The 15,165-nt window shown below is 41.3% G+C and overlaps 1 protein-coding gene across 1 annotated transcript in view; it reads left to right on the top strand.

The window, feature by feature from the left end:
- LOC128366865 (furin-like protease kpc-1) overlaps positions 1 to 15,165 on the top strand; it is a 162,238-nt gene that overhangs the window by 41,584 nt on the left and 105,489 nt on the right. Inside the window, 1 exon segment of the mRNA XM_053327632.1 lies at positions 1,380 to 1,485. Coding sequence (XP_053183607.1) covers positions 1,380 to 1,485 — 106 coding nt within the window.

The following is a 15,165-nucleotide window of genomic DNA, read 5'->3' as shown; positions in this document are numbered from 1 at the left end:
GTGTGTGTGTGTGTGTGTGTGTGTGTGTGTGTGTGTGTGTGTGTGTGTGTGTGTGTGTGTGTGTGTGTGTGTGTGTGTGTGTGTGTGTATATGTATGTGTGTGTGTGTGTGTGTGTGTGTGCATACTCCTCAGGGCTGGTGCTCGTGCTCTGGTGGACATTAGCTTGCTAGCCTCCATTCATCTGCTTTATTCTCACCCACTACAAAGCAGTGCTGCTCCCCAGATGCAATCCCCAAAGCACACATACACAAACACATGCGCAGACACACACACACACACAAAACCCCCCTACTGAGCAATTTTTTCCCCCATTGTGCTCTTTCTTCCTCTTTTTCTCTCTCTCTTCATCATGATAACAACAAAAGTTGAAGCCTCTTGAAACACTCACTTTGAATATCAAATTGGTTGTGCATATTTGTGTGTGTGTGTGTGTGTGTGTGCATGTGGGGTGGCTGCTGACATTTTTGGGAAGACAGTTTGTTCACTTCCTTTACGGTGTGTGTGCAGCTGTTTTGTTGTTTTATAAGTGTATAGTTTGTGTGCATATGCTTGTGTGTGTATTGTTTAGAACCATTGAAGTCGTATGTGCAACGTGTTTGTGTGTGTCTTTTTATGAAGGTGTTTTTGTGATCAAGTGAATGTATGTAGTCCATGGGGCCACTCAGGCTCTTGGGAGCTCCTCTACCTCGCCATGCTGGTGTCATTTTGTGTGTGTATGTACTGTGTTTGTGTGTTTATGTGGGTGGATTTGTGGTTTGAGGTACGAGGATGAAAGATCTGTCTCAGTGACTCGTCCATGAACTCTCTTAGCCCGCTGTGGGCACTCTAAAAACGAATATTGTGTCTGGGTACACTCAGATACAAACACACCACCAAATAACTGTGTCCATTCATACATAGTATATTAAAGGGATAGTTTGTATTTTGTGATAGTGTTATATTACGTACTCATTTGCATGCCCCCAGTTTGGAGAAACAAGCAGGAGTACTGGCACAGAAACTAAAAAGGCCCACCTATAAAACTCTCTATAGTGTACACTATATTTAGAATATTTTCACCACCTTCTTTTCTTTGACCCTACATTTTCTCAATCATAGAACTTGATATTTCTATGTATGCCAAACACTCTATTATGAAAACGTACAAAAAGATGCCAATTCAAAAACCTGTGTTAGTGTAACCGCTGCTTTGCACCAACACAACAGTAGAGATCTTGAAATGATTGAGCAGTGTATTTCTCATTGTGGTCGTCATTTTCAAGTTGTGTGTGTGTGTGTGTGTGTGTGTGTGTGTGTGTGTGTGTGTGTGTGTGTGTGTGTGTGTGTGTGTGTGTGTGTGTGTGTGTGTGTGTGTGTGTGTGTGTGTGTGTGTGTTTAGTTTGCACAGGGCCAGTACAACTCCAGTGGGCTCGACCTAAACGTGATGCCGGTTTGGAGGAACAACATCACTGGTAATGGAGTGGTGGTCACCATCATTGATGACGGTGAGTCCTTTTCTGTAATACACACACACACACACACACACACACACACACACTCACTCTAATTTCCAGATTGATTGGATCTTTTTAAATAGTTACACAAGCACATTCTGGTTATTAAATAGATTGATTATCCAAATGTGGCAGCCAGAATAAGAACATTGTTTTCATATTTCACGTTCATATTTATATAGCTGGATTATTTAGTTTCTCTCTGGGTTTGTACTCGCTACAAGTTTCATTTGAACACTACATTTCTCTGTTTAATACAATAACACCAGGAGCAAACATCTATAATATGTGGAAAATACATTTATTTTGGAAATCGTTCCAACAGGCTGCAGTGTGTGTTCTATTTAAAAAAAAAAAAAAAAAAAAGCTTGTCTGGTTTGGTGTGATGAAGCTGAACTCTGGCCCTCAGTGGAGGGGGGTGAATGATTTATGTTAGTGCCCCCCCCTCTCACCTCCACCACCAGCACCACCGTCATCTTCGTCTCAGTCACGCCACAATGAGAATTCATTTCTCTCTGATTGCTGGGATATCTGGCAACAAGGGAAATGAGAGAGCGGCATCTTATGGGCTCATTCATCAAGAACTAATTGAAGCCTCACTAGTCTCAAATGCTGATAGAGCTGGAGTAGTGTTGGAGTGTGCTATTTTGTTTGTGTGTACTAAAGTGTTCATGTGACACTTTTTTTTTTCTCTGACTTTGCAGTACGTGAGTTGAAGTGGACTTTGAGAAAATGTCCTATCAAAGTATCATTATTGTTAAGAAATCACCCATTTGTGTGTGTGTGTGTGTGTGTGTGTGTGTGTGTGTGTTTTTATCCACGCACGCATGTGTGTTCTGTTTTTTTAATGAAATGAAAGATGCTGCTGCTGTGGTGTGGACAGAAGACCCTCTCCATCCTCTGCATACAGACAGAGCGTGTGTGTGTATATGTGTGGGTGTGGGTGTGTGTATGTGTGGGTGGTGGTGGCGAGGGGTGGATGCAGAATGAGCAAGCATGCGAGGGAGAAAAAGAAAGAAATTAAATAGAGGAAGGATATAGAGGGAAATGTCAGGAGAAAGCAAGAGCAAAAAGGATTCGGAGAGGGGGCGAGCGTGTGTGTGTGTGTGTGTGTGTGTGTGTGTGTGTGTGTGTGTGTGTGTGTGTGTGTGTGTGTGTGAATGAGACAGAGAGTATTAGACTTGCACCACTGAATCTCCTCTCCTCTGAGGCTATTGTACTCTGCTCCACCTCTCTGTATTGATTCCACCGGGCAAGAGCTCCCTCACTCTTTCTCCTTCTCTCTCTCCGTTTCTTTCTTTTTCTCTTTCTTTAATTTTCTTGGTCTTTTTCCTCTTCATTTTTTTTCTTCTTTTTTCCCCCCCTGTTCCCTCTTTGTTAACTAGGAGGTGACTTCTTCCCCTGGCCACCCTTCATTTTCTTTTTCTTCCCTATCCCTCTTTTTTCTTTTTCTTTTTTTTTTTAAATATTCCCTCCATCTCTTCTTTGCTCTTCCTTTCTCGGACAGTCTGCCTCTCACAGCTGAAGGATCATATACACGCTCACCTTTAGCCACCTTTTCAGTCGATGCCTATTGATTTTAATATCACAATGAAATAAATTATTTTTCTTTTTGAGTGAAAGCGCCTCCACCTCCACCTCCACCTCCTCCTCCTCTATCCCCATCCTTCAATTCAATCCCTCTGTTTTAGATGTAATGTAATTGGCATCTGAGCCCGGTCCTCTGCTAGCATTGAATCACATTCACTGTGCCACCTTCAATTTATGTGCCAGTGTGTGGGTTTGCTTGTGACTCCACTGTGTCAGACTGTTCTCTCATATTTGCATTAGCTTTCTGTCATGGCTACACATAATGGACCGGACTTCCATCGCGTCCCTAGAAAACCAGAACCCTCGCAGCAGTGGACATCAACATAAAAAGCCTGTTCTCTGCTGATTATGACCAGCGTGTGGGTTAAAGATATAGATTAAATGATGAAATGGCATCAAGCCCTCACCCTTCTTCTGCTGCGACAGCCCTAACAGTGTCCCTGTCACCCTGTTATCAACACTGACCTCCATCCTTTCTAGCCTGATGGCACAAAATGCACTCTCACATCGACTGGCATTTTTACCTTTGTTATTACATGTCATCAACGCACAGAAAGACACAGGGCTAAAATCTGACTTGGTAGCGCAGTAAAAAAGGGATGGATGTATGGAGGAAAAAAGAGACATCAATTTGAGCAATCCCATCTTCTCTCTGTGTCTCTTTACTACACCCTGCAGCAGACAGAGACGTTACACCGTTTCTTCTTTTCCTGTCACGAGTTAGTTGAAGATGGTGGGATTTTATAGTTGCACCCTTAAAGCAGCCCACTGAAGGAATAATGCGAGCCCCGTATAGATGCAGAGCTCTATTTATGTTGTCGTATTTGTCTGTTGATGTAGGAGGTGTGATAAAACATTTTATGGCTGATTATGAAGGCTTACGTAGCTGCTCTAAGAGGCAGAGCTTTGGTGTACAGCCCCAGCTGATTGACTTAATGAAGTGTGTCCGTACAGTATGAAAAGCATTTACGCTACTGTCTGCTCATGTTGTGTGTCAGCCCCCCCCAAAAAAAAGTCAATTTAGATAATGGATTTTTACTTTACCGTGTTACTGTAAATTGTTTTTTTTATCTTTGGTGTCGTCATATTTGGTCTGTACCAGGGCTGTAACAAATTCAAATTGCTTCTTTAATTAACCAACTGTCCAACACCCAAACATATTCACTTTACTATCATACTGTACATGAGAGAAAAGCATCACATCCTCACATCTGACAGTCAAGAACTGGCAAATGTGTGTTACTCTTGCTTGAAAAATGATGACTCTATCATATGAATAATATCAGACGACCAATTGTTGCAGCTCTTTACCTCAGAAACTGTCATCTGAAGACTTTCACAACAACACCATTCTTTCAGTATCTAAAGTGTTAGTCATTCATAAAACCTACTCACCATATTAAACAGTGATTTTGCTACATCTGCCGTTGTGTAACTTATTGATTTTTTTATAAAACAGCATAAATGTTCCACTGCTGCTAAAATATTTGATCCAAATGTTTTATAGAAAAAGTGGCTTTGATAAAAGTTGTATACCAGTGATCTGCAAGCCTGGTGGTATTAACTTGACCATATACAAACCAAATACATACTTTGTCTCCTCTATCACTTAGTATATGAGTGCACACTGTTTTCCCAGATGCACATAAACAACATAAGCCATCATTTCTCAAATAGTTGAGCATTTGAAAAAACAACAACAATAAAAACCACAAGCCGTTGGACACACAGGGCATGCTGACGTTGAACTACTCCTTAGCGCAAAATAATAATAAGAGCAATTATCTTTCACCAAGCTACGAAGTCCTTGAAAAGTAGCCAAACAAAGTAGGTCGCTAAGCAACACAAAAGTACCTCCGTGTATAATTTTTGGTTATTACACAAATATTTATCTTTGCAATGACAGAGCTCAGCTGTAATTATCCTGTTTATATTTCACAATGCTGTATTTAACTCTTCTTGGAAGTGCTGTTCTTTGTCTTTCGCATTTAATTTTGTGTATTTTATCTTAGTACTGTATATCTTAATTTCAGTCTGCTTTTCAACACAAAAGGTTGGTAACTGTGTAATAAGATAAACCTCATCTTTACAATGTATATCTCTCTATTAGTATATAAATACTTGAATTTGTATGCTCATGGCGTCTATGTATTTGTGCATTAAGGCAGGCTCTTGGCTTAAGTCCAAAGAGTGTCAGAAGTCTGCTTGTGTGTGTGTGTGTGTGTGTGTGAGAGGCTGCTTGGTAGAAATGACACTGGCCGGCTATGTAAAAGTGTGTCTGACAGGGGGAGCGACAGAGTCAGCGCTTTTTTTCTCTCCCTCCTCACCCCCCGCTGTTCAATCCATCCAGCTGCTGTCACCACAGGGGAGCAGACAATCTATCAAGGCATCGGGATGCATTCTCCTCACCTGCGCCGTGCCTTTAATGAACAGCCAACATGATCCCGGCTGACAAGCAGGAAATGGATGTAATAAAGATTGTTTCTGCATGCTCTTTGCATCCCTGATAAATCACCTTGCTGTGCAACAGATACGGGAGCCACATGGAAATTTGATTTCACACGGCAAGGGGGAGGAAGAAGAGAGCAGTGGGGGAAAAAAAGAGAGCTGCTAGTGGCAGGGTCACTCTATTTTATTCCCCTTTTTTATCCAGCAGAGCGGTGGAGCAAGGTGTGTGTGTGTTTGCGTGTGTGTGTGTGTGTGTGTGTGGGTTGAGTGTAGGGGCTGTTTTTGTTTTGTTTTTTTACTCCTTTTTTGGCATAGGGCTCTTACTTATCCCACCAATGCTCTTTTGAACCTGGAAACATGCTTTTGTGCGTGTAACTCTATAAACAATAACAGACAGTGTGTGCAATCATTCACATAGATGTCCATCTTCATACTTGGACGGTATGTTACTGTGTGCAGTAGGGGGCAGGGCCACATTTACCAAACCCAGAATACACAAGAGAGGAAGAAGAATCTGGGGATGGAAACCTATTTTTATTGCAAGAAAATAACACTGTTACATAAAATAAACTGGAAAAACAAAACAAGATAAAGGTCCCCAGTGTACAATAGTGTTTGATGCACAGGACAACAGATGTGCACAATATGTGAAGTTTGAAAGTGTGCACAAGGGTCTTCTGGAAGCATCTACAAGCTGCTATTACCCAGAAACCTCTTCTATGCACTCCTATGTTTACGAGTGTGCTTGTAGAAGTGTGTGTTCACCTGTCCACTTAAACAATATCACAACCCCCCCCACTAACCCTGCAACCTGCTGATACACTGTAAATGCTCAGACACACAAGTACCCTTCCAACTCATTTCTATACTAAATCACTTCTGTGTAATTTTCCTTCCACTTGAGATAACTGATTTTTATTTTATTTTATTTTATTTTGGCTACTTCACAGCAGTGGAAACAAACTGTAAATACAACACTGACATATTATTACTTTTTGAATTGATGGGTCCAACTTGTTAGGCAATAGTTGCACACATCCAATCAATACAGGGTAAGATTGGGTCAATATACAGTCTTTTTTTAGTGCTGATTTTGTGTTAGACCAACTGCTGGGGATAATATCTGGCTCTTTAGCTGCTAAATGCTCCACTACATTCATCAGATAATTGCTAACACTGTCTGCCATTGGGTTCTGGGCAGGCAGCATCTGTTTTTAGAGCTTTGTATCTGAAATTAGTGGCAAGATTCTATGAGAGCAGTGAGAGTTAACCAAGGTTAAAGTTGGAAAACCAAAGCTAAAAATCTGCCACTACAGTAAGAATATTTCAGGTTGTTTCTAATACAAATCAATCATTACATTTTAATTCTAGTGAAACAATCTCCCTTATTCCTTCTTGTCCTCACTGCCCTTGCTGATATTTATACTTGTTTTAAGAAAATAAGGTTTTTATGGCTTAATTCTGAGCAAATGCCTCAATAAGATGGAGAGCTCATTTTTACCATATACTCCCATATGACCAAACAACACATCACATCCGCAGCCATTCGCTCTGCTTTCCAAAACCACTGTAGCAGTGCTCTATTGTAGAGCACAGGGAGAGTGAGAGAAATGAGGGGGGCGAAGAAAAGAGAATAATGATTAGAGCTGGGGAGAAATAATAGTGGGAGAGCAGGACAAATACATGGGGAATGGAATATAGGAGAATAAAGGGAGAGCGAGATTGAGATAGGGAGAGGACGGGAGAGGGAAGGGTGAGATAGGGAGGGGGGGGATGCAGATATGGGGGTGGGTTGGTAATTTATGATTTAATCTAATGCAGTCTGGACCTGCTGTAAGTCACACAGACCTCAGCTGGGAAAGCGAGGGAGGGAGAGACGGAGAAATCGAGAGAGAGACATTAACCTTTCCTTGAAGTGAGTGTGGAGCTGTTTTATCTGACCACCATCCACCCCTGTAAACCTTTTCTCCTCTCCACCTCTGCTTCCCCCTGACTCCACCTACTCCTCCCCAAGGCTGCGTTTCCCAAACACATTACATAATGAAAATTACTTTTGTTTCCACTCAGTCAAACCAAGAGACTAAACTAAATCCCAAAGTCATATGATGGTGATTTTTGCTACTTTGTATCACAGATTGATAGGAAATTTGAGTGACTGGAGCTCAGCTTTATCTCATGTGTTGCTGTAAACACCTGATGCTGAGTATATCTTTTGCACAGAAAGTGATGCCTACATGTCTGCCTACACTTCTGATGTGTTTCTGTTTGGAGCAGCGGAAGACTAGAGTAGAAAAAGCAACTCGAAAGTAACTCAAACTTCAACAAACCCAAGGAAAGAGCTGTCACAAACCCGCCCACACAGCTTGACTGACGAGCGATTGCTGGGAAGTACAGAGAAGAGTAAAGACAGCAAAGATCGAGACAAACTCAATAACAAAATGAGAATTTCAAGAATTAGCACTTAAAAGTGCAACAAAAACCATATTTTATATCAGTAAACATGTGTACTTCACATATTCATCCTGTACTTCAGTAGGAGGTAAACAGTCAATGTGCAACATAAGCTGCATCAGGAATCAGTTGTTGCCACTGGCATGGCCACTGGCATTTTAGGCTGACTTTGAATGATTCTCTCAGACCACATATGCATCACGTAGATATATAACTTTTTTAACAAAGAACATTAGTTTATGTAGCTTCAAAGGGCGGCAATTATTGGTGTGTGACTATAAGTGGACACACAAGGGAGCCTCTTAAATATGCTGCGTTTGAGTGATATATCACAAATAATCAGTGTCATCAATATCAGCAGCTGCCACGGGCATTGCTGCTGGCGTTCTTTCAAAAATGACTTCTTGAAAAATATATGATCTCTGTAGTGGTGTCTTTGATCATAAGCAGTGTCCACAGTGAAGTGATGCAGTGATGAGTAAACTGTAATGTGCAGCCACTGATCAACAATCAGTATGAACACAACATGTTTATTTATGGACAAACATATGTATTGATGTTGTATTCCCTTAACAGATCCAATCCTTAAAATGTTTGCCTTTTTACTCCTTGAACAATAACAATATGCGTACATGAGGCCAATGTGTAGAATTTTTATGTCTAGTCAAATAAATTGAATTAACAGCACTGTGCAAAAGTTTTAGGCATTTTTAGATTCTTAGCCATACTATCAGGGAGGCGTCTGATCAATCTCCAATTGCAGCGTGACAATAAGCCCAAACCTCCAGCCAGAGCCATAAAGAACTATCTTAATCGACAAGAAGAACAAGGAGTCCTGCAACAGATGGTTTGGCCCCCACAGAGCCCTCATCTCAGCATCATGCAGTCAGTCTGGGATTACAGGATTACATGAAGAAGAAGCAGCTGAGACACAGAAATCCACACAAGAACTGTGGCAACTTCTCCAAGATGCAGGAGCAACCTACATGCCAAGTACCTAAAAACTGTGTGCAGATGTAAGGAGAACTGCTGCTGCTTTAAAGGCAAAGCTGCTCACAGCTAATATTGATCTGTAAGTTTCTTCTCTTTACTGACCTTTGAAGTTAATTGATCATGGCATTATTTTTGAAAGCATCCTCACTTTACTTTTAGTGCCTAAAACTTTTGCACATATTTATAGCAACAAAAAAACAAATTCATTGTTAGGGCATTGCCATCTCTACATCATCACTGTCTATCATTACATGAAAGATCATGAAAAACTACATGACAAAGCCACAGTGAAGCTGAATTTATGCATGCTGTAAGGGTAAATATAGTTTACAGTCCAGCGTTGGACTTCTGCCTGTTGTTTGCACCGTTGCAACACTAGATGGATGAACAGAGCACACTGTGCTTTCATTATTTATGTATTCATTTAAAGAATTGGATTTACATCCAGGTAGCTTCTATTTTGTCTCTCCTCGTTAATGAATAGGACACTACTGCACACAGAAAGGCTGATTGGCAAATTTGCTCCGAGATGCCTCCTGTTGTGAGATGATGGTCCTACTACTACTAACACTGCGCCACTGTGTTGTATGCACAGATTTTACAAAAGTTGGAGAGGAAAAAAGGAAATAAAGTGCATATATATATATATTTGAGCAAAGTATGGCTGTCCTGTCAAGAGCTGGTGGGACCTTGTCCACAAAACCTAGCCTGTGCTGTGGAGACCTGAAAAGAGAACAGACTGAAGAAAACAGAGGATGAAGCAACCAACTGCAGATAACATACAATACAAGGGCAGAAAATGCCAAGTTGGACCAGGTGGACACACCTGTATCAGTGATGTCACAGCAGGGAAAACTTTAATTGAAATAGCACTTTTGTAGATCTGTACTTGGAGCTTCTCAGAAAAGCCCATCCTTGTCAGTCACAAGATTCCCAGTGGGACAAACTGTAAGTCCATGCGCTTTCTGTTACGGTTTCCTTTACTCAGCATAGTTACCCAGAAAGTAGCCAATCACTGCTCTCCAAAAAAACCTTGAACCAATGGAATCAGCTGAAAGACATATCGTGGTGGTGGGCTGCACCGGCGCCTACTACCAGAGTGCAACTCTTGTGTCTGCAGTAATAATCTCTCTCCAGAGAACCATTTGCCTGGATAAATATTGGTTTTGCGTCGGCCCCTGTAATGGCACCCTGTGCAGGCGGCGGGGCCCGTAAGTGACGTTGTCTGTCACGCCGTTGGCAGGCTGGCGTGGGAGTCGTTGGCACACTGTGGGGTCTCTCCAACGCTCATTTGAATTTGCTCGTCCCCCCAATCATGCCACTACACTCATGCGACTACACACTTCCACACTCCACTCACACGCTACTCCCACTACCTGTTTGGGCGCCGGCGCTCTCATTTGCATGAAATAAGATGGAAATGGAGCCCTTATTTATGCCAACAGAAATGGAGTGTGTTATTAAGGGCACTATTGTGCAAAAGAGACGGTGGCGGTAAGAATACATTACAGAGGCTATTTCTGGAGTGGCTCGAGTCACACAGAGGGTAATGCTTTACAGGTCCCTGATGACTTCTGCAGTCTGGGCGCCAACACTCTGTATGGGCTGTGTGTATGTCGTATGTAGATTTTAAATGTGGAGGTGTGTATTTTTGTTTATGCCTATGAGCCTGTGTTTGATTGTTAGTGTCTGTGTGAATTATCTACAATACGTGTGTGTGTGTGTGTGTGTGTGTGTGTGTGTGTGTGTGTGTGTGTGTGTGTGTGTGTGTGTGGGAACATGCTCACGCCAGTTGAGTATGATTGTGGGAGATGATCATTTATATATTGCCTGATGATGGATGGCTTTCCCTGTGATTGACAGGTCTCTATTCATACTGGCTTCATTGCAAGTCTGTTTGTGTTGTGTAGGCCGGGCAGGAGGGAGGCAGAGCTCCATTTCTGTCAGCCAGGCATTGATACAGTGGTTTGAAGCATTCATTGGGTCATTCTCTTTTTTTCTTTTTTTACAAGAGGCTAAAATGGAAGGAGAAAAAAATGTCTGAAGGGAGCTGTTGCCCACTATTTTGTTTCACTTATTTGCACACTGAAATATGGGCAGTTATTTGTAAAGTGCTATAAAGGTTTAAGAACTGATCACAGTATAATAAAGAGAATTGGCTTGTTTTGTAGCATTGCAGCTTCTTCCTGCATTTTATCACATTTGTGACCATGGCTGAACACTGGGAATTGAGATCCTGTTATTTCCCAGGAATTCTTGCCAAAATCTCCTCCTTTTTTCCCAGGAAAATGTGTAGGGAAAGCCAGACATTCTGACATGCATCTGCTCATCCGCACCTGTGTGTTTGTGTTCATATGCTCTGAATAAAAACACATGCTTCAAACATAAACCCTGCCATACAACAGTTGTTATGTTAACAGCTAGAGTCTGACCTTGAAATGCTGTTATTACAGTCATGTATAACTGGATAAACGTTTTATCTGCAGACCTTCTTCTAATTATTTTTCCTGCTAAAATGGCAACCGACTATTCAGGTGTGTTCAGATATTTTTGGAGTAAGTGTGAAAGGAGGGGATTGCCTAGCCCTGTCAACTATACAACCTGTCTCAATCAGACATGCAGGATGGAGACGCTGTCCCCAAATTAAAGTGTAGACACATGGAGCATGTACACCAAACCAACAAAATCATTTGAATTATATTCCTTCTTTGCTATTCAACACTACTCTACATCTCCTTCCATGTCCCAAAACATTTCAGCAAAGCAAATACTAATAATAATATTAATGAAGAGAAAACAAAATACAAATCCAGTGTGAGTATCAGAATAATTGCATACAATAATCTTAGAGTCAACACTACAAAGATGGTAATACTGTAACAACCCGCACTTATTCAAACACATACAGTATGAGGTTATGCTGAAACACAGGGGATCAGAGCATTCTGTGTAATGTGCTTTTTACACTTCAAAGATTCATTTTGATTTATTAAAGATTATTTTGGGCATTTTTGGCTTCATTCAGTAGTTGATAGTTCAGAAAACAGGAAAAGAGTTAGAGAGAGGGGTATGACATGCAACAAAGGTCTGCAGCTCCATTTCTTATCGACATAGAGATCATGTTGAACAGGTTTTTGTTTTAAACAGTTGACTAGCAGTATGCCTCAGATAATGTAACTTTAAGAATGATGGTTCTGATACCACATGAACTGAAGAATAACTCCATAAAACATAGTGATAAATTCACAGGAACTACAAATCTTAAATTTATTTAAAAACCTCCATCCCTGACCCAGTTTGATATTATTCAGTGTTGTATTATCTGTCCATAACATTTTTTTTTCAGTTTTAATAGACCATCATTCTCTTGTGCCCTTTTACTAACCCCAGTGGACAGCTAGCCCTTTCTCTGACCTGACCTGACCCCACTGACCTTTTTGCATCCTGTCCAAACCTGAACCTGCTCCACCACTAACCCTTGATTGGCCCCCGGGTGACCCGTGACCTTTAACCTTATCAAGTCTGCTGTTCCCAGGCTGCCTCGGCGGTGCGAGTTCACGCTGGGTAAATATTATGAGCTGCTCAATTGGGCGAACCCTGCAGCTGCATCATGACAAAGGAGTGGGTGAAAGAAATACAGAAGGGTGTATGTGTGTGTGTGTGTGTGTTTTTACATTTACACATGTCATCATAAAGAAATTTAAAGACCTTTTAATTATGATTTTCTTCGTTTGTTTTTGTCGCTTGTGGTCGTGTCTATTTGCATATGGATAAAGTATCTTATTTAGCATGTTGTCAGTGTTGTGTTGGTGATGGAGTGAAATGAAATAGAGAGCTGATTTGTTTCTGAAGGCACTGCATTGTTTTATTTTTTACAGGTCTTGTAATGGGGTTTATTAGCATGTGAGCAGCAGCCTGGGAGTGTGTCTCATCTGTCGTCCTGAAGGGTTGCCATTTTGAAAACTGGGTGTAAGGAAAAAAAGAACGGGGTGAAAAAAAAGGTTGCCCATTAACTGGAAATCCCCCCCTCCCAGGGCTAAATTGGTGTAAATAGTATTGTTCCCCTCTCTGTCAAAGATATATGGAATGTCGTTTCGCTGATGGCTTCAGTAAATGCTCCAGCCAGGCAGGCGTATAGATATAACAGATCTGCTCCAACACTGCATCTAACCACTGGGCTGTGTAACTGGCCCTATACAGCATTTGTCATGTGATGCGTGTGTGTGTGTGTGTGTGTGTGTACGTGTGTGGGCGTGCGCATGTGTGTATGTGTGTATCCACAAGCATTTAAGAGATGGAAACAAAGCATTTAAGACAAGCAAAGAGAGAGAGAGAGAGAAAGAAAAGAGAAAGAGAGGGAAAGAAAGAAAGATGGAGAGCTGTTGTTGGGAAAAATACACATCAAATAAGCTAATGTCAAGGCCAGTGTGGTCCCATAACTTCTCCATTCAACGAGAGGTCAAACTGGGGTCAAGGTCTATTGATTTCTTTCCAGGCTTTGTGGCAGTATTTCTTTCTACTAATAGCAAGTGCAGGCCTTCACCGCTACTGGATGCCATTTCTCTGTAATGTACCGGAGAGAACTATGTCTGGATTGATGCTGAAAATCTCCTCTTCACATCTAAATGCAAAGAGAAACAAACGTTATGATCAGAAAAATAGTGTTACTTACTAAAAGATACCAGATGAAAATTTTAATACATCATTTAGTCCGCTTCTGTTTATCTCTGTGTGTTTGTTCCTTGGATGCAGCTGTTTATGTGTGTTTGTATACGCACCAGCTTATCATTTCGCATGTACGCCACATCTGTGTGTGTGTGTGTGTGTGTGTGTGTGTGTGTGCGTGCGCTCAAATATCGGTGTGTTCCTGTGGTCGCTGGCGTGCAGTGATGGATCACAGCAGTTCCCTGTTTACCTAGCCTCATGATTTCCTGTGCGTGCATGTAACAAGTGGAGTTTGGCAGGATTAATGAGCACACAGCTTGCTGAATGGGTGTTTGGCTCCGCAAAGCACTCCATCATGGCTTGATGCTGCTACCATACCCCTCTAACACACGCACATGCACGCACGCACGCACACACACACACACACACACATACACATACACACTGCACTCTGCAACTCACCACTTACCCCTGCTCTTAATTACACATGCTTAGCCAAGTCCCATTAAGCAAGCCCCCCATGCTAAACAATGTTAAAGCATCCACATTTCTCATAGGGTGCAGTGTTTAAATATAGTCTCCGAGCAGCAGCGTGTAGGAGGTAAATTGTTCTAATACCTTTGCTCATGAGAGAAATAGGGGAAGAGAAAGTGATGCTACATAGAAAGTTTTAACCCAATACCAAATATATGTTAATTATTGTCATGTTTTCATTCTTGTCCTGTTAGTTTGCATGTAGGGATTTCAGTTAAAGTAAGATGGGTGTTAGGTGTGTAGATTGAGGGGATATAAAATAGTCTATGTGCTGTTGGGATCAGAAACGGATCATTTTACCAGTGTTGTGTGATGCGAGTAATTATATTAAGATAATGTCAATGATCCCATAAATCATCATTCAGTGACTTGCTAGAAACACTTTTAGCAAACGTATCTAATTGAAGCTAGCATTAGTAGCAGCTAGAGGCCTCATGTTAAAGAGACAGTCCACTGATTTTTACATGTCAATTATAGTCAGATGTATAATCTGTTCTGTAGCTGTATGGCTACATCAGTCTACCTCCCGAGTTACATCATACAGACGACTTATTACTGATGGAAAAATGTGGCTCAAATTGTGAATGTGGAACTTCAGGGCTCATCAAAAAAAAAAAGACACTGATAAATTGCATTATGGGAATTGTAGGATCCAGTGTTTTGACTTAATCCTTGAATCCTAACTTAAATGCAACACACACTGATTGCAACACACCACATTATTTGACGCCTGTAGCCCTCATCAGACAGATAATACTGACACAGGTAGCCAAGATGTTCTGAAACATGGTGAAATTGTAATAACCAGTATCCACACACAGTGATAAGTGGATAGTGGCCTGTTCTGACATGGGTTAAGGAGCTACTGCTGTGTGGGCTAACAGTATATAGAAAATAATGCGTTGCAGGTGCTTCTACACACATGACATAAACATCAGACTGACCATTCTTTATTTAGTCTCTAAAGTCCACCGATCTTAAGGAAGTGAA

Source organism: Scomber japonicus, chromosome 10 (genome assembly GCF_027409825.1).
Source record: "Scomber japonicus isolate fScoJap1 chromosome 10, fScoJap1.pri, whole genome shotgun sequence".
NCBI classification, from domain to species: Eukaryota; Metazoa; Chordata; class Actinopteri; order Scombriformes; family Scombridae; genus Scomber; species Scomber japonicus.
The sequence above is the reverse complement of the archived record's forward strand: the minus strand, read 5'-3'. Positions and strand labels throughout refer to the sequence as shown.